Genomic DNA, 19,249 nt, shown 5'->3' with positions numbered 1-19,249 from the left:
GAATGCATGAATCAACAGGAAGTCGACACGGCTGCTCCATCCCAGATTAGCACTGCGCAGACTGTAGCTCCAACGACAACTGGTAACCGTCGTCACCAATAATGTGGCCAAACATCTGCATTTTCCCTTTTGTTTCCCCACGTAAAAGCCAAGAATAAACACAGTGAACAGCATAAATGAGGCATTTTATGTGCTTCAAATGTTATCATACATCCACAGATCAGTTGTCTGCAGGCCTGACTCATGATGGAGCCTCTGATCGCCAGTTTCTGTGTCATTAATGCTGTCGCTGGGTGAAAACGATCTCCTTTCTCCCATCTGAGCGTCGCTATAGGAACACATCGCTATAGGGTGATGAGGTTTAAAAGGAAGACGGATCACTCATAGGAAAGAGGAGTGTGAGTGACTGAGTGAAACAATGAGCACATGAATGGGTTGAGGCTCCACAGACGAGTGACAATAAGGGGCCACCAGCATGTGAGTCATGCACGTGCAAGTGTCTTAAAAACCTGCTGGGAAAAAATATGACGTGAATATGTTCAAATCTGTCCGAGCGTCTTTTATTTCTCGCTTCTCTGGTGACAAACTGTGACAAATCTGTTTTCTGTGCATCATTCAAACTCTGATGACCAATGAGAGATTTCACCCATCTGGTTTTTTCATAGTTTATGACCTTTTGGCTCTGTTTTCACCAGCAAAGTGAAAAGCACAGATTATTCGCCACATATTGTCTCCAGACGGGGTCGGGGGGCTTCCAGTATCTGAGTCAGCCCTCTTACTGGAAGCCCGTGAGTCACCCTTTACTTCTTCCCCCACCCAAATCCACCAGTCTTCTGCCCTGATCCCCCTCCCTCCTCATGCACCCCTCATATCTACTCTCCCCAGGCTTGTTTTCTCACTTCAGGTCCTCCATGCATGTAAAAATAAATCAAAGGCGACACATAGTGCATGACAGGATTTCACTCTTATGCAGCTGGATTTTTATCTTTCCTTGCTGAACTCTTTTATTTGACATTTTTCCAACATACGAGCGCATGCATTCCTCAGAGGAAAGAATGTCACTATAAAAGCGTCCCACCCCTCTACCCCAACCCATTATACCCCAACCCCCTCCCCCCGTTTCTGGGGCTCTCCCCCTTCTCCAGCCCCCTCCTTCCCGCTCAGTAATGATCTCACCCAGCTGTCACTGTGTAATCCCACCCACACTCGTACACTACAGCACACAGGCTTGCTGCTGCTTCTGATGATGGCTGACATCATTTGTTTAGTCCCTGTCACCATTTCCCTGAAATCTACAACAAAGCGCTTGTCAGAAACGTCTGGAAACCTTGGTTTAATCCTGAACACTGTGCACGTTGCAAAAAAAAGTGTAAGGACTTTATTTCTTTTACTGTAGAAGGAGATTGTATTGTGCCACCTGGGGTGCAAAAAAATTTTTCAAGCTTCATTAGCTTGTTGCTAACTTTATCTGGTGTTTCGGTGCTATGAAAGGTCAGAATTTAGCAGAGCTTAGCATTTGGAGCTTTTTTGCTATAATAGCTGCCTGCTGTTACCAAAAAAATGATGTGATGAGAGCCGGGAGAGTCAATCAAAACAATAAAGCTGCATCCCGCAAACCAGAACAAAGAGCTGAAAAGATGCTCGTAAAGTTTAAAGGATCTGCAGAGTTCTCTGTGTGTTCATCACCACAAGTGAAAACCTTTCACACACAAGAAGTTATCTGAACCCTTGTTGATATTAAAAGTGTTTATAGCCTAACTGGTGAATCACAAATTGCACTGCACAACTAATTAAATGCAACTGAACTCACTGTAATTGAAAGTTGGTCTTTAAACTCTATAATATGTCACAGTTGATATGTATTAAATTTGTACCAACTCTGGCTTATTTCACATTTTCCCCAACGTTGTTGACATTTACTTTAATACTATCTGCTTTAAGTCAGACATACAAATAAGGGTCAGCCACTTAAACTTATAAACTCAAGCCTTCCAAAGACAAAAGGACATGTGTCTCTCAACTGTATTCTTTCCGACCATCATGTATCTGAACAATGTGGGCGGAGGAAAATCACAAACCACCCAAACTCAATTAAACCATGCACCTTTTCATTTAACCAACTTGTGGCTGCAGTTTAAATCCTGCACGATGTCCCCATCGTGTGTCCCCATGATTACATTCTCTCTTGTTAAGACAATTAAGTAATCAAATGACATGCATGGCTAGTGCTCTGTTTCTATATGCTTCGTTTTCATGGGACCATACACTGATTGGAATGGTGTGATGTGTTTAAAAAAACATTCTTGAACCTCTTGAACCGTTTGTCCTCATTTAAAGATTTCAAGAGACATGAGACATTATGGCAGACTGGAGGTAACATGTAACAAGCATCTGAAGAGGGGATTCAAGCTGACAACATCACATGAAGATGGTTTATGCGGTGGAACACGGCCGGCAATTCTACTGAGGGATGAATTCATGAGAAAAAAGATGTACATCAATAAAACATACATTATGAGCCATAGTGGGTGGGATGGTTACTTCATGCTGGACGCCAGTTGAGCTAAATCTTAAGATTGAAATAATTTCATCTGCCTGACAGTAAGTACTCCTCAGCACTCTGTGTGTCAAGAAGTCAATGGAAAAGCATTCATCGAGCGTCATCATGGTCAAGTACCACCGGAAGCAGGGGCATATGTATATGCAAATGCATGTGCGTGGCGCACTTTAGTTCCTGTGCAGTTGTCATCCACGCAGCCGGAAGCCGAGCGCTCGGGTGCTTGGTGTAGGAGTTGGGTTATTGAAATGAGAAAACCCTGCAGCCTGAAAGACTCAGAGATCAGCTATTCTCGCCCCAATGCTGATGTGTCAGAATGTAAGAGGCGTCAGTGAGCAAAAAAGGAGCGCCGCCCACAGGCTCAGGGCCCAGTTGTACTGTAAATGTAACGCTGTGTTTATGTAATTGGATGTTTACGCAATGAAAAGAACAGCACTGGGCTGAGGTGGATGGCAGCAGTGCAGTGGTACTTGATGGGAGGGTATGGTGTACGCCCACCTTGATTTAATTACCATATTTAAGAGCAGATTAGACCGCTGGATTGAGCTGAGCATATAAATGTAGAGCATATTCTAAATATTTAGAAAAAGAGATTAAGAAAAGAGAAGGTGTGTGTTTATACACAAACACAGTAAAAAAAACGGTCTGGTTTAACCCTGCTGGTGCCCAAACAAGACCGAAACAGAAGACCTCACTGTAAATATTCCTTTTGTTACATTAAAACCTTTTGATAATCCTCATGTTTTCACTTCAATTCAAGGATAATCTCATGTTATGGGTTAAGGATTTTTAAAATCCTTTTAAAGTCCATTCGGATATCTTGAAAATAATTGTAATGAAGACTTCTAATTCCTGGAAAAAAGTTGATTCCACAACATGCAATTAATGCATTTCCTCTCTTCCTAACTCTTTGTACATTCATTTGTAGAATTTATATAAAGATGGACGATGCAGCTCCATTTCCTCTCACCGTAAAGAAATGGAGCCAAAATTCTGCCATCTTGAGGCAGAGACATCACTTGGAGCCAGAGTCTGCACAGTAGCGATCATCGTGTGAAGACACCATGGACACTTGAACAAACATCAATGTGATGAGAACCTTTACTGCAGCCTTCCATTCAGCTTTAGAGCTTTGAATTTTCCGATCACAAGTCAGAAGTTGCAACTTGAATGCCCCCTCAAGTTTTTACTGTTTACTCCTGTGTTGTACACATAGTACTGTCCATTAACGTGCTACTATGGTGTTGCGTAAAAATGTGCTTGCTAACAATGCCTAGCTGGCGTGTGTATACAGAACATTGTTCTTGTACAACTCCAACACTATCATCTCTGGGTTATTCTGGAGTGACGTGATCCAGAGTTCCGAGATGTAATGAAACGTGGCACAAGTTTAAAGCAGCTTGATATTTAAATAATCTGGCATGAAGATATAATGTATGTCATGAAGGAAACACCTTTTATACTTGTTCTATAGCTTAAGTTAGCTACAGGAGCTGTGATTGTTGTACTTTCAGAGCAGCTGGTTGAACGAAAGAAAAGTTCAGTCTGCGTCATTAACATCTGAACGTCTCAGGACGATGGCGGCATCAAATTCATCCAAAAGTGAACCATATGCCAACTTTGTTCCGGGTGCTTGATGTCTAACATGATCACTACAACAACTTCATAAAGTGAAGTCGGAGGTGTTTGTTGCGGTGCCTGATAGTTCCAGGGATGAATGGAGCCTCTAACCAACCAAATGTTCAGGAATTACACAAATTGGAGCAACTTCAACATGTCCACGAGGTGTTCAAGTGTTGGAGGAGAGTGAATTCCAAGAAGCGGTAATGAAATGTTGTGGGATATCGAGTGAGCAGAAATTTATATGAACAATTTAAATCATTATTCTGGCCTCAGATCATCGAACACACAGAAACACGCTTTACCACAGGTCCGGCGCTGCGGTTAGAATAAAAAAAAAAAAAAGAAGAAGAAGAAAAGAGAACTCCCGCCAGCCAATCAGAGCCGCCGACGATTTCGATTTCCCGACTCCTCCTCTGCGATTGGCCGGAGCCCCTCCCTGGAGGCGCCCGCCCCCGCGCTGTGATTGGTGGGTTTTCCCGGCTGTGTGGAAGTCATTTGAATACGTCTCTCGCTTTGTGGCTCGTTCGCTTCAAATCGTCTCAAACATGAAGCAGAGGAGGCGAACAATGGAGCCGAGCACCCTGAGACCCAGTCTGCGTGTTTGATTCCCACCGAGCTCGTTCACTCTGCACAGGAGACGAAGTGCAACACCGGAAATACTCCGTCTCTGCAGGAGGGCCGGTTCCGTGGTTTCTGTTTTTGTCTGTGCAGTTTTGGATCCTGAGCTGCAGCGCGTCCAGAGGTGAGTCCATCACGGTGTCGGTCGATGTTGATGAGTCGGTGCTTCAGGGTCAGCAGCAAAGTTTTTACTGGGTCAGAACATGTTATGTAACTCCAGATGTGCAATGAGGTCACGACAATAAACTTTACACAACTTAAAAATCCTGTTCATCTCATTTCATTTAAATGTGAAGACTCTTAATGATGAAGCTCTTGCACATTCATCCTCGTTTAAAGTCGTTTAGTCACATGAAGTCATAATTAACTTTACTCAAAATGATTATTTTATCTTATTTAATCTGAATGTTAATATTCTGTATAATTGAGCCTTTTCACACTCAATTTCTCTAAATGCTATTTCAAAGTCATTAAATCACACGTAGACATAATAATAAACTTTGCATAACTCAAAACAGTTGTTTATTCCACATCAACGAGGTGTTTAGATTTTATATAATCAAGCTTTAGGAAGCTTCATTTGATAAAATGCTATTTTAAAGTCACTGATGTCAAAAGCTCGTGTTCATTCTTTGACAAATCGATGCAAAAAAAAAATCCTCCCTCTGTCCTCCTGTCTTTTTTGTCTTCCACATGGCAACATTTGTTGTTGTTATTGTTTACCACCCATGTGAGTTATAATTAGTCTGGCTGTCATCCACAAACAAACATGACTCACCAGCACCTGCGATGGGACTGAGGTTTGCACAGCATGGCTTTCTCACAGTCAGCTTTTACTTTTTACTGGGTTCTGACTCAGTTTGGAGGCTCATAATGTAGACCAGGCACGGTGTGTGTGTACGAGTGTGTGTACGAGTGTGTGTACCAGTGTGTGAGAGTGGGAGAGAATAACAGATTGTGTGCGTGTCTGTAGGGGAAAGAAAAAAGAATGAGAGACATTCTGTGTGTACTTCTGCCCAAACAGGCTTTAAAAAAAGCTTGAATCATCTCTTTGTTTGTCCACCTTCTCTTTTCTCTTCTTTTTTTAAAAATAAACCTGCTCCCCTCAACTTGCTGGAATACACGCCCCAGTTTGCTTCACTAGTCAGGCTGCTCGAATTAAAGTCAAATTAAACTCATTTAATAATTAACACAAACGCAGTCAGGGAACGAACAAGCAGCGTTTGGGACGTGAGCTGGTCTGAAAACGTTTAAATCCTCTTGTTTTGTGGCTCAAATCTACTTATTCCAGCTTAATTTTAGTATGAATCGAACTGTGTGACATACAGATGTGAGATCTGTAGGTTTATAGATGTAAAAATGTGTGTGGGCGAATGCGAGAGGGAGAGAAAAGCCCCTACACAAGCTTAGGTTTATTATATCCTGACAGCAGAGGAGATAATTTGTCTTTATCCTTTCTGTCTCTGGGTTAATACTGTACTAGCCTACCAGATCATAGCAGGGACAGGTGTGTGTGAGTATTTGTGTATGTGTGTGTGTGTGCGCGTGTGTGTGTGTGTGTTTCTACTCGTTTTTGTTTCCTCTTCAGGATCTTTTCCAATATAAACACTGACCTTTTCAGGACCAGTCGACATCACTGGGACCAAAACCTGCTCCTAATAAGTCAAAACGTCATTTCTGAGGTTCCTAGTTAAGGTTAGGGGTAGTGTGTGTGTGTCTGTGTGTGTGTGTGTCTGTGTGTGTGTGTATATGCGTCGCTGCACTTACAATCCTGCTTTTGTAAAGCCAACACTCACACTTGAATGCTGTGTGTTTGTGTGGGGTGGGGGAGGCCCGGCAGTGGATGTGAATTGTATCCCTCATATCTCTCCACTCCATCTGAGTCAGGTGTTTGTCTGTATCCGGCTCTGTTTGCCCGTTTATCAGATTTAGGTGCAGGTGCAGTTTTTTTTTGTTTTTTTTTACGCTGGTCATCGGGTCCCCAGGCGTCTGGTGTCTGGCCTTATCTGACCCGTACGCTTACTCGAGCGTGACCATGGAGCAGATCGCTGGAGCCCTGTGATGTTTCCTCACTTTGGTGTGGGTCGGTTTGATCAGGTGATGGTGACGCTTGAAGTCTGGTGATCGTGTTGTCGAGAGGATGAGAACTGTGGTGCGGTTTGTAAAGAAAAACGTAGTTTAAGCAGGTAAACGCAGGAAAATAATCTCACAACACGGTGGATTATGGGTGTAACATGGTGGAAAGAGCTTTGCATGCATGGACAGCCAAGTAGAACAAAATAACATCTGGACCAATGCTCGTTTTCAGCTGTTTATTCAAACATATATAACAAGTATGAACACAACAGAAGAAGATATGTCCAATGTCAGTTTCTTTCAAATGTTAGAACGAGTCCGAGACTTATTCCCATAAGGTTTTCATCACACATCTTCTAGTGAAAGAAAAAAAAAAACACTGCATACCCACCCTATCTTCTAGACATCTGAAATATTTGACATGCTTCTTATGTTCCTGGTTTTGTACATAAGCATTCTTTACTCTGGAATTTTCTTGCACAGTCCATTTAAAGAGATCTCAATGGAAATCTCTGGCAGATTTAGGGACAGCATGAAAAAGGGATCGGAAACGACAGAGGGTTTATGCAGAGGGGAGGGCAGTGTGACATTTCCTCTTAGAAGAGCAGGGGAGGGTCTTTTGACCTTTCCTCATCATGGACGTGTGTTTGGAATTGCATCAAAAAGCTTTTCTGTGTGCAAGTGTATGTGGGTTCTTTTCAAATCAAGAATCCTGCGACTTGTTTCCAGTTCACTAATTCAGTGACTGTTTACGTAGCAGTTCTTCACGCAAAATTAGGGATTTGCTGGATTTCCTCAAACCTTTTTACTGTTTTCAGATATTTGAGGGAGGGTCTCATAGTTTTATTCCAAGCAAGAGTCCAATAAAAATATTGATAATGATTTGGAGGACCTTGCTTTTTAATAAAAAGGTAATGTGATAAAGTGAAGATTAAAAGTCACAAGCTGTGTGGTCGCTCTCTTTAAAGAGTTCACTTCTGTACGTGTACAACTGTTTAATTTGGAGTTTAGACAAAACCACGAGTAAGTGATATGAGCACAGCCCGGACTTTAACCTTGTATGTTGTCAGGAATAAGGCTGAGAGTGAAGGGCTCCCTCACACTCGCACGCTTCTCTTGCTGACACTCCTTACCTGCTGGAACTTATTAGTGTCAAAGTGCGTCAGGTATAAAGATAGCACTTATTTGCATTGGCCTTTTTATGACTCTGAAATAGTTTTACAGGTGCAGGGTGTTCCTGATGAGTTTTTATCTCACGTCACATGTCCGCACTATGCTTAATTACACTCTGAACATTGCACAAGTGGCCTCCTTGTTGATTGTGGCACATATTTGGAGTCTCTTTGTTATTGGTTTAAGTTTCATCTGGGCAAGACGGAGCAAATATCTCACAACAAATTAGTCAAACAACTTCCTAAGTGCTTGACAGCTGCTTTAGATGACTTTGCTGTAACATGAAAAGACAACAATTCTGAAATATTCTCTAAACACTCCCTGCTTTAAGTCTTCAAATTTGTTTAGACGACACAGAGAAGGAGCCTTTGCCAACAAATCTTCTCTTGTTCCTTTCGGCTCCTGCTTAGTGAACCATCAGGGGGTTTCAGCACCGGCTATTGTTTGGTCGTTGAGTAGGTAGATGCTTGCTGGGCTCAACTGGCTCTGAATAAGGACATTAAGAATGACTGTGTGGCTGCACTGTCTTGCTTTACTCTACTATTTGCTGTATGTATCGTAAAGTGTAATGCTGCTGTCCTTGAGCCATGTGCTGTAACTTCTGCTTATGTCAATATGTGAGTTTCGACATATGTATGCTGGTATGTATGTAAGACGTTTGCTGTACTTGCAAAGAAGTAAAAACAAAAAGGGCAGATTCATGACGCCGTACAGACGCTCGAGGTTTAATGACAGCTCACACCTACAGGACAAAACCAGAAAGTCTGCTTTCTGGTTTGACTGATGTGAAAATGATCCCGGCCCTCGGTTCACGCAGAGTCAGGGCGTCACACGGCCCGACGGTGGAAAAAGCGAGTGTGTGAAAGCTGCTGTGTGTGTCTGATCTGCTGTGATCTGCTCTGATCTCTTCCTGGGGGTCTTTGTGCGGTTGTTAATGCCATGACAGGATAGATAATACCTCTATTGTTGAAGACCTCCCCCTCGCTCCCACCCCCCTCCTGTTGTAACTAGCCTCAGAAAGACTCGGTGCACCTTTAAAAACCACATTGTGCGATTCAGAGGAATAGTCCAAAGTTGAAGCCTTAAGGTTGAAAAGATTCCGCTTGTTTTTTTGGCTCGGGAACGAGGTTACTGTTCTGCAAACCTGCAGGGATCCGAGAGGGAAACAACTGCAGAACGAACGGATCAACACCAGCGCTGCCCCCAATTAATTTATTCTTGTCGGATTGAAAATAAAGGAGCATTCAAATTTTCATTATGCACTAAAACAAAGGCTGCATTCACATGCAGTTGGATATTTGAAAACTGTCACTGCTGAAAACTCTAGACTGCATCGTCTGTTTGACGCGGTTTGGACAAATTTCACTGGTCTACACCCCATGATATTTGCCTGCAGCTCCATTAGCCTCAACCTCTTGATGAACCCGGCTATGACATGAAAGACTAACACACACTTCAGTCTGTGCCTTGGGTGCACGCAGGAGAACACTGTCTGTTGTGTTGCATTACGAAACTGCTGTAGCCTTGAGGGAAAGTGTGCATTGTTTCTTTATTATTTTAAAAAGTTCAAACCCTTGCACACATGAAACTTTACCCGTGTGGTTTTTGTTGCGACAACGTAAAAACAAAACTATACACTTCTCTTCCTTTTCCTGTGTTTTTCGATCACCACATCAAACCTGTCCACGAGGCTCCGATCTTCAAAGTTTACAAACAAGAGAATGTAAACAATGCGTTCAATATGAAATTATGCTCCGAACGTCATCATTAAGTCGCCCGCAGAGAGTCCAACCTATGATTTTAGAAAGAGTACAATTTCAGTGGTGCAGCTTGGAAAACCACAGCTATCCTTAAGGGTCAACTTTTCAGGAAGTGCAGTCTGGAAAAACCAAGGCTGGGTTTTGTATTTCTAGACGTGTTTTCCTCTTGTGTAAGGTCACCTCTGACTGCAAACACAAGCAAAACAGAGACGACCCAAACTGGGGGTGGATATTGCTTAGTCGATCCTTATCTCGACTTGACCACCAGAGCTGCGCTTTTACCAGATTACGTATCGTAAACTCTAGGAAGGTAAAGCCACTGTAATCTTTTTTAACCGAGTTAGAGGGACAGCAGCAGGCTGAGATCACAGAGTTCAGAAGACAGGCGGGCACTGGACTGGCTTACACTGGCACCACGCCACGTGCTGTGGTGTACAAGGGTGTATGAGTGTGTCGCTCAAACCATCATTTGTTTATGTGTGACGTGTGTGTGTGTGTGTGTGTGTGTGTGTGTTTGGATTATACCTTCACGAGGCTCGGCGCCATGGTGGACAAGGGTGTGTGTGTGTGTGTGTGTGTGTGTGTGTGTGTAAGATGTTGGCTCAGGCAGACACTCCTCTGTTGGTGCTGTGATGGACAAACAAAAGTCTGCTGGATTCCTGCAGGGTTTTAGTTTTTGGCACAGTGAAACGTGCATGTGCATACGTCGCTGTGTGGGGCATGTGCATGTGCATGTGTGTCTGTGTGCGTGTGTGTGTGGCTAGATTTACACTGGCATGTGGTTCCAAAGCAGACAACAGTAGCAGGATAACGATGGCTCCAGAGTTAAAGCACGCCTTGGTGGGGCTCTGGGATCAGCTTACCAACCTCAGATCCAATTATCTTAACCATTAAGACAAAGAATCATTGCTGTCCTGAGATCATCCATCTGTCGGCCTGGTTGTTTTTTTTCCCTCCTCCCTTGCTGGCGTTTCCAACAAGTTTGCTTCAAGAATGTGGCAAAAGATGCAATAAAGCAGAAAATGGTGGACAAACCAAATCCACCAGTGAATTACTTTTGTCTTTTTTTTTTTTGGAGAAAGTGAATTTCACAGAGGTATATTGCAACAGATCAAAGCCAAAACAGTAAACATAGGAGGGGTAACATTATGTGATTAAGTGCAGTTATTATCGCAGACATCTTTAAGTCCCTGCTTTGCGTGATGGAGGGCGGAGCGGACTGAGTCACACACACTGCACTACAAACACAGTAGTAAAAGTCTTACCAGAGACATCTGTACTCAGGATTTTTGATCAACAACAGTTAAAGTGCAGCAGAGTGATTTGTGATGTTGACTAAAACACGGTGAGTCAGCAGTAGCTCATTCAGCAGCAGTGAATATTGAAGTAGTGTAGAGAAGACGTGTCATTATTAACCAGAAAACAGGACATTTCACTTAGAGACACGTGTCAAAAAAGAGGAAAAGGTGCTTAACTGCTTCATGGAACTGGTTTTACTTTGACTTTTACACTTTTTGGATTAATATCTATTCCATGATTGTAATAAATTGTTTCTCAGTATCATGATATAAAATTGAGTACATTCAGATTTTCACCTAACCTCATCCTCCTTGTGTCTTTTCTGCAGCTCATCATGCCTCCCACAACTCCGTATGCGGGAAAGTTCAGCTCTTGTGCGCCATACAGCAACAACAACAACCACCCTCAGCCTCACAGCCCGTACCGCAACGGCACCACCTCCAAACCCGCAAAGGAAAACATCTACAACGGCGCCTATTCTGGATCAGAAAACCCCTACGACATCCCGCAGCCTCACGGTTGCTACCGCAGCTCCTCCGTCTCCTCCGTGACGGCAAAGGAGCATCATTACAGCAGCCACTACGCGGTTTCCGAGAACCCGTACTCCCCACCGCAGCCTCGCAGCCCTCGACAGCACAGCAGCTCCTGTCCGGGCCGCGCATACCGCCACACCACCACAAGTACTAGCAGCGGCAGCGGCAGTGGGAGCAGCAGCGAGCAGTCCTGCCGTAACAACAACAACGCCCCTGCGGGGAAAGCCAGACTTTACGGACATGGCATCACCGCTAGCTATGGGGAGATGTGTTACCATGACAACAGTTTGGTTTCAGCATCTCTTGAGGCTCTGATTCAGCATCTGGTTCCCACAGTGGACTACTACCCCGATGTAAGTTCGAGTAAATATACTCTCTGCATTTTTTAAGAAGTGCGTGACCTTTTCCAAATGTTTGTAAACATAGTAAATCAGTCTGAGCTAAGATGTCCGCCATCCTGACTGCGCTGACCTTTGTCGTCCTGTGTTGTTTTGTCTCCTTGTCATCAGAGATCATATGTGTTCACCTTCCTGCTGAGTTCACGCCTCTTCCTGCATCCGTACGAGCTCATGACGCGGGTTTGTCACCTGTGTGTGGAGCAGCAGCGGTCCGGAGACGCCCTGCTGGACAAGGTGGGAGGATTACTCACACACACGGTTATAATTATTTCTCCGCAATTCACTCTGTCTCACCCACATAAACTCACACCCACTGTAACAATGTCACACTCTCACCCACACATGCCTCTGTCAGCCATTCTCTGGGAGGAAATATTTATCGACCATTTCATAAGCAAAGCCGGTCCAGAGACGGACAGATGGGATTCAAACTGACACCGGGGAAATAAAAGTGAAGGAACACATTTAATGGGAACAATAAAGTAAACAAATGAACAAATAATAGCAGCATTTTGTCTCACACAGACAAACAGCGACAGCGGGGTCGAGAAGAGTTTGTCCCAAGACAGATTGCATCCATAAATTCTATAAATTGATTTAAAGTGAACTTCACTGACCCTTAACGTGCCGTGTTGTGATCCTTCTTTCAGATCCGTTTCCGTGAGGTGGCACCCAAGCTGGTGCAGCTGCTGACCGAGTGGACAGAGACGTTTCCGTACGACTTCAGGGACGAGAGAATGATGCGCTGCCTGAAGGACATGACGCACCACGTGGCCCGAGGCGATGAGGTTAGTGTCACGTATGATCGCAGCGTAGCTCTGTGGATGTTGGTGTCACGGATGTGATTGTGTCACAGTGGAGCTTACCCATTTTGAAAGCCCCTTCAAACATGGCCGACAAATGTGTCCTTAGATTCCTAAGCAATAAAGGATCCAATGGGTGGATTCATTGTGTGCTGTTGAGAAAGCTAACGAGCTAGCTACGCGGGTGGCTGAACCGCAACCATTCAAATCAGCTAAGAGTGTGTCCATTAGGAAATCCTCCATAGATCAGACCATCTCATTTCAGATTACTCACTCTGCAGCAGTGTGGAGTCCTCTGAAGGATGCAGCCCCTGAATTGGGACATAGCTTTTGTCTTGTTTGCGTTCTGTGGCTGCAGAGTGTCTAGGTCTTGTAATCAGGAAATCTGACTGATGCAACCCAAGTGCTTACATTCTTTTCTCTAAGCGTAAATTTCAGTTTCCTTCTGATTCGTGTTGTTAAGTCATGTTGTGTCGTGCCTCTCAGTACTCCTGGCGAGCGATGCAGCAGATGACCCAGCGGCTGATCAAACGCCTGTCAGCGCTCGGCCAGTACGAGGAGGCCGTGGCAGCGCTCAACGCCGTGGCCTTGGAGCGGCCCGCCTCCCTGAAGAGCAAACAGGCTTCGGGTCAGAGGAGCGACGTGCTGAGCGTGTGCGACGACCCCTTCATCCTCGCTCAGCAGCTCACACACATCGAACTGGTGAGAACCTGGTCCTAATCAGAGCGATGGTTTTTACATGTGGTTGCAAATAATCTTATTTTACTAACTTAACTAAATTTGGTAACTTTATTGTTTCTTTGATGCATCATTTTATAGTTTTGTGCCTCAAAGAAACAATAAAGTTTCTGAGTTCTTCTGTTTCCTGCTTGTTTGTTGACATTACATTTCTGTTTTGATATTTTCATTATAAACCATGTTTTGTTTGCGGATGTTAGTTTTAACATAAATAAGGATAAATGTCTTTTAGTGTCTCTTCCCTCCTGATCTCCACCCTCCCTCGTCGTCTCCGTCCTCGTCTTTATCTCGTATATTACTGTTCGTGTTGTCCTGATTGTTTTCTGCTCCCGTCCTCTGCCTCCAGGACAGACTGAGTTTTATCGGTCCTGAGGAGTTCATCCAGACGTTCGCCATGAAGGATCCTCTAGAGAACCATAAGGTACAATTGAGGCAGAATGCACAGACACCAATTATCGTCTCTCTCAGCTTCTTCCTCGACGCTGCAGCTCAGCAATATTTATCTCTTTCACAATCACAACCCTGCGAACACGTTTTACTTGACTCTCGTTTGTTTGTTTGCTTTCATCCATCTAGAATCTCTCCCTGCTGACTAAAAGGTTTTCTAAACGATTAAACCGTCTTTGCACTGAACTATAAAGTTGATTTCACGATGTCGTCAAAATTAAATCAACTAATTGGAGTCAGAATTAGCAGATAAATCTAACCACAGAGCTACAGCTCGCCACATATATGCTACATATATAGTTTCATGTGTAAAGTCAGCTAAGGAACATTAGATCTGTGACCTGTTTACAATTATCTGCAGCAAAGGAAGGAGACTGTCTGTAGGCATTTCTAAGTCTGTTTTTATTATTTTGATTAATCGTCTTTTCATTTTTGGCTCCGCTTCGAGCATCATTTGCAGTTTCTTTCACTTCAAGTTAATTTGCCTCAGAAACCACATGAAAGATCCTTCTGGCAGATAAAATGTGAATTTGTTCAGTGTTTTTTATTCTTTTTTGAATTCATCTTTTGAAAATGCATCAAACACAGTATGAAAGAGCCATTCTGCGTACGTCTAAGTGTATCTGAAGGGCACTTTGCTTCCTAAGTGGCCCAGTGAGTCAGCTTAAGGGTTGATTTCAATCAGCGCTGCTGAGAATGGGCTTTCAGCTGGAGTTTGTGACTGCGTTTCATCTCGGGCTCTCACCGGTGCTGCACCGGTTATGTAAGCCCCATTTTTGTATGAAAGAGCGGTTGAGTCAGCGTAAGGGGTCCTGAAGTGTAGAAGGGAAGTTTGACTGGAGTGGGCCGCTGCTGCTGTTGTGTAAGCATTTAACAGAGCCTGGATTACATCATCACGGCCAAGTCAAGTTTATTTATACAGAGCTTTTATGTTTATTTATAAGAAAAAAAATAGTGCCTCAGGCAAATAGGTTCACCGAGTGAAGACCCAGAGGCAGATGTAGATGAGATGAAAATAACCACTGACACGTCACAGACTCCAGTGTGAGATCCAGAGGTTGAGGATCCATCTGCAGAGGAAATTACACAGTGGCAGCAAACGTTTCCCCTCATATTTTTATTTTAAAACATTTGACTGTTATAACAATTAAAACCCATAAAATTATGTTTTCACAAAAATCCAAAAACAGGAACTCAAGGTTCCTTCTGTTGCTTTCAACCACATCTGATGGTCTTTTTTAACGGATGGGGGTCAGTTAGTCAGTCCTCTCGCTGTTTTGCTCCTTAAACTAACAAATACACAAAAAAGAAAGAGAAAACATCAAATCAAGTCCGTGGACCCTCATGTGTTCTCACACTTTTCTGTCTTCTGTCTTTTTTTCAGGGTTTCTTTCGGAAGCGTAAAACCAGTAACCTGGAGGCCTACGTCAACTGGTTCAACAGACTGAGTTTCCTGGTGGCCACTGAGATCTGTATGGTACGTTGTAATTTTTTACATTGTTCATATCCAGATGTTGGTTTTACTTTTATTCTATTCTACTAATGTTCTTTCTTCCAAGATGCTGCAGCTGCTCATGTATCTCAAGTTTTGTATTTCCCTTTGAAGCTAAAATATACAACATGTTAGACAGCAGCTTTGATTGACTTCCTGTCATGTGCTCTCATCACAGCCAGTGAAGAAGAAACACCGAGCGCGGATCATAGAGTTCTTCATCGACGTGGCTCAGGAGTGTTTCAACATCGGCAACTTCAACTCCCTTATGGCCATCATCAGTGAGTACACAAAAAAACAACACATAATAAAAAGCAGACAACACTGACAGGTGGCTTCTGGGTAATGCAGTGCAGAATAACTTGTGTCCGCTCACATACTGTACATAGAGGAGAAGTAGAAATCCTGCAGGATCTCTCACAGATCACCTGGAACTAAACCAGTTTGTCACAGCTTGTTGTTGAATAGAGGCCGGTGTAGTTAAACTGCAGATCCCATCACTTCTTTGTTGAATAGCCAATAAAGCAAAATGCATGATGCCAATAAATACAGTGCCAGCTGCAGTTTAATCGCGTAGAGATACCGAAGGCTTGGAGCCTGCTCAGTTTCTCAGGTTTGTCTCTATAAATACTTTGCTCACTCATCTCATCTCCGTCTCTCAGCTGGGATGAACATGAGTCCCATTGCCAGGCTGAAGAAAACCTGGAGTAAAGTCAACATGGACAAATTTGAAATCCTGGAGGTGAGAAAAAAAACCCTGCATGTTTACATCTAAGATGCACGATAACATGTTGGTTTTATATCCTTCTCAAAATGTTCCATGTCAATGCCTGTGTCCATGTGCTTGTGTTTGCTGAACGTCTCCTCTGTCTGACCTCTTTCAGCATCAGATGGACCCGTCCAGTAACTTCAGTAACTACCGCACTGCACTCCGCGGCGCCACCCAGCGGTCGGAGACGGCTCACAGCAGCCAGGAGAAGGTGAGCGTGCACACAGGATTGTTTATTGACGTGATGTTCCAAAACGTAAAAAACATAAATCTAAAACAAGTTTTTTCTCTTTCCTCCAGATCGTGATTCCTTTCTTTAGTCTGCTCATTAAAGACATCTACTTCCTGAACGAAGGCTGTGCCAGCCGGCTGACCAACGGACACATCAACTTTGAGGTCAGCTCACAGTTTTAGTTATTTGATTAAATCAATTGCTAGTTCAAATACAGAAGAAACAAAACAGTGTTTTAGTCTCATATAAACACAGTAATACTTGACCATTCACAGTATTAGTATGAGCAGAGGCCTTTACATGTAATGCAGTGGTGCCCCCTTGTGGACCTTGATGGATTTTATGTATTTTGTGGCTCTGTACAGGCCAACAACATGTTTGCTGTTAATTTGGCATCAGTGTTAAAAGAGTCTGGTGTGGATCATCATTATTTATTTGACGTTGTTTAACTTAGTAAAAAGTTATGTGTTGCTTTAACCACTTTTTTCAATCTTTTATTAGCTTAACTTTTCTTTTGCTTTGATTTGCGTTAGTCTCTAAATCTGAATGTTTGGCTCATTTTTTAATTCATCTTTTACCTCCTACGTTTTGTCAAATCACTTGTCAGTCACTGAATTGTTTGAAAGATTCCCAATTAATATTGAAGATAAGATAGAATATTAATGAAGTCTCATCATCGTGTCTCAACAGAAACTTTGGGAGCTGGCGAAGCAGGTCAGCGAGTTCCTGGTTTGGCGTCAGGTGGTTTGTCCGTTCGACAGAGACCGACGGATCCTCCAGTACCTGGTCACCACGCCGGTCTTCAGTGAAGACGGTCAGTGTCCAACCTTCTCCCCGTACAAAAAATAACTCTGTCAGTCTGGTGAAGTCTGACAGTTTCATTTTTCCTCCAAAAAACTCAAACTCACTTTGTCTTGTTTCTTCACTGCAGAGCTGCATCTGGCCTCGTATGAGAGCGAAGGCCCAGAGAACAACATGGAGAAGGACAGTCGCAGGTCTCTCAGGTGAGTTTTGACACGTGCATCACATCAAAACCATCAAACCTCTTTAACCACAGCATTAAATAAGTGAATCAACAGTAACACTGGTTATTTGTGTTCTATTTTCCAGATCTTCTCTTCTGCATCGCGAGAACCGGTCGTAAGAGAAGGATCTGATGTGCGCTACAGACTGTAAATAACGAGGATTTTATTCTAAAGCTACAAATTCCTCCCTGTATCTTATGGACACGACAGTGCAGGACGAACAAATGCAGCCGAGCTCACAATCGTATCAATGAACAGATCATCTGGGCTTTGAGATCTCAAGGAGCATAAATGAGTTATGAACAGTTTTTGGTGCCAAAGGACCTCAGTGCTGCGGTTATTATTACAACCATCTGTCCTGCGAGTAATGATTCCCAAGAAGAGCTCAGATTACTGATGTGGCTCACCCACCCTGCTTCTTCCTCCTCCTCCTCCTCCTCCTCCTCCTCCTCCTCCTCCTCATCAGCTCTGTGTGAGGCACTTACAGGACATCAGGTGACTCCTGAGGTCATCAAACAGTCTCAGATGATGTTTATATCTTCAGTGGAACTCCATCAACAGCCCCGCAGGAGTCTTTGAACCCCATCAGCTACAACATTAGCACTGCTTCTCTGTGGAAGTGGCTGGAGCTCAGTCAGAGACCACAGAGAGGAGAGAGATCCACCCCGGGACATCGATGTGTATTATAAACAACGGGCTCGCTGAAGTATTGTTGCTGCTTGTTTTCTTGTCGAGTGCTTGATTTTGATGCATATTGAGCACACAACACAGGTTCATGGCTGTTTCTCATGTAACTCAAGCATTTCCATCTAATTTGAACACATAATGCAAGACAATACATCAATGTACTATAAATAACTCTAAATAAAATGAAAACACAAATACAACCAATTATGTGGAATAAAAAAAAAAAGAAAAAGTAAAAACATAAATGCATTCCTGCATTTATTTTATTTGTAAAATGAAAGTTTTCATATTTTCACATAAATACAAATACAGCTCACGTCGGCTCATTTTTATCTTTCGGGCTCAAATTTCCAGATTTGCTGTTTTTAATATTTTGTGATGTGGGCACTTTTACTCCATGTCGGTGATGCAAAGTTGTGACAGCAACATCATGATAATCATGCAACTTAAATCAATTGCACTTCAGTGTGGTCTTGTGTGTTGTATTATAGGATTTGGTGACTCCTATTTTAAGGCGTCGTTCTTTACAGTATTAAGTTGTATTTTGTATCAGAAGGTTTTTCTCTTCACGTATTTTCTCTGGAGTGTCACTGAGCTTGTTGCTGGTTGGCTGGCTCTATGTCGCTAAGCTATTTTTGTTAATAACACAAGTTCATGTTTAGCGTAGAAGCGTTTCGGGTCTGAAACTGATGTGTGTGTGTGCGTGTGTGTGTGTGTGCGTGTGTAGCTGGAATACAAACGAGAAGCTCAAATCTACACTTCATCTCATCTGTGGTCAAGTGAGCGTGTTTTTAAAATCTGTCTGTGAGTGACAGTGATGCTACAGTACAAATATTTTTACATTTAAAAAAAAAAAGCTCTTTATGTGTTGTATATATTTTATATAAGTGTTTCTCATGTATGCTTTTTTTCAATCTTGTTTTTTTTGTCATGTATGATCTGTATCGCCCGGTCAGGGTTCTTGTACTGAAGGCCTTTGTGAAAAAAGAATTATATTTTTCTTTCAAATAAACAAAATA

At 43.0% G+C, this 19,249-nt stretch overlaps 1 protein-coding gene across 2 annotated transcripts; it reads left to right on the top strand.

Annotated features, from left to right (window-relative positions):
- Window positions 1-4,703: 4,703 nt before the first annotated feature.
- Window positions 4,704-18,384, top strand: LOC109626509 (ras-GEF domain-containing family member 1B-B-like). Of its 2 annotated transcripts, none has more exons than XM_020082527.2 (14): window positions 4,704-4,922; window positions 11,435-11,992; window positions 12,149-12,271; window positions 12,688-12,825; window positions 13,327-13,542; window positions 13,925-13,999; window positions 15,410-15,502; window positions 15,696-15,798; window positions 16,180-16,259; window positions 16,402-16,497; window positions 16,587-16,682; window positions 17,209-17,332; window positions 17,450-17,522; window positions 17,629-18,384. In XM_020082527.2, the coding sequence occupies exons 2-14, from the start codon at window positions 11,441-11,443 to the stop codon at window positions 17,660-17,662; spliced, it is 1,803 nt and encodes a 600-aa protein (XP_019938086.1). In that variant the 5' UTR covers window positions 4,704-4,922; window positions 11,435-11,440; the 3' UTR covers window positions 17,663-18,384. The 2 variants fall into 2 exon arrangements, with proteins under 2 accessions (XP_019938086.1, XP_069369951.1); XM_069513850.1 differs by lacking the exon at window positions 4,704-4,922 and adding an exon at window positions 6,589-6,984.
- The last annotated feature ends 865 nt before the right edge of the window (window positions 18,385-19,249 follow it).

This window comes from Paralichthys olivaceus, chromosome 18, assembly GCF_024713975.1.
Source record: "Paralichthys olivaceus isolate ysfri-2021 chromosome 18, ASM2471397v2, whole genome shotgun sequence".
Classification (NCBI taxonomy): Eukaryota; Metazoa; Chordata; class Actinopteri; order Pleuronectiformes; family Paralichthyidae; genus Paralichthys; species Paralichthys olivaceus.
Note: the sequence above shows the minus strand (reverse complement) of the source record. Positions and strands in the feature narration are given on the sequence as shown.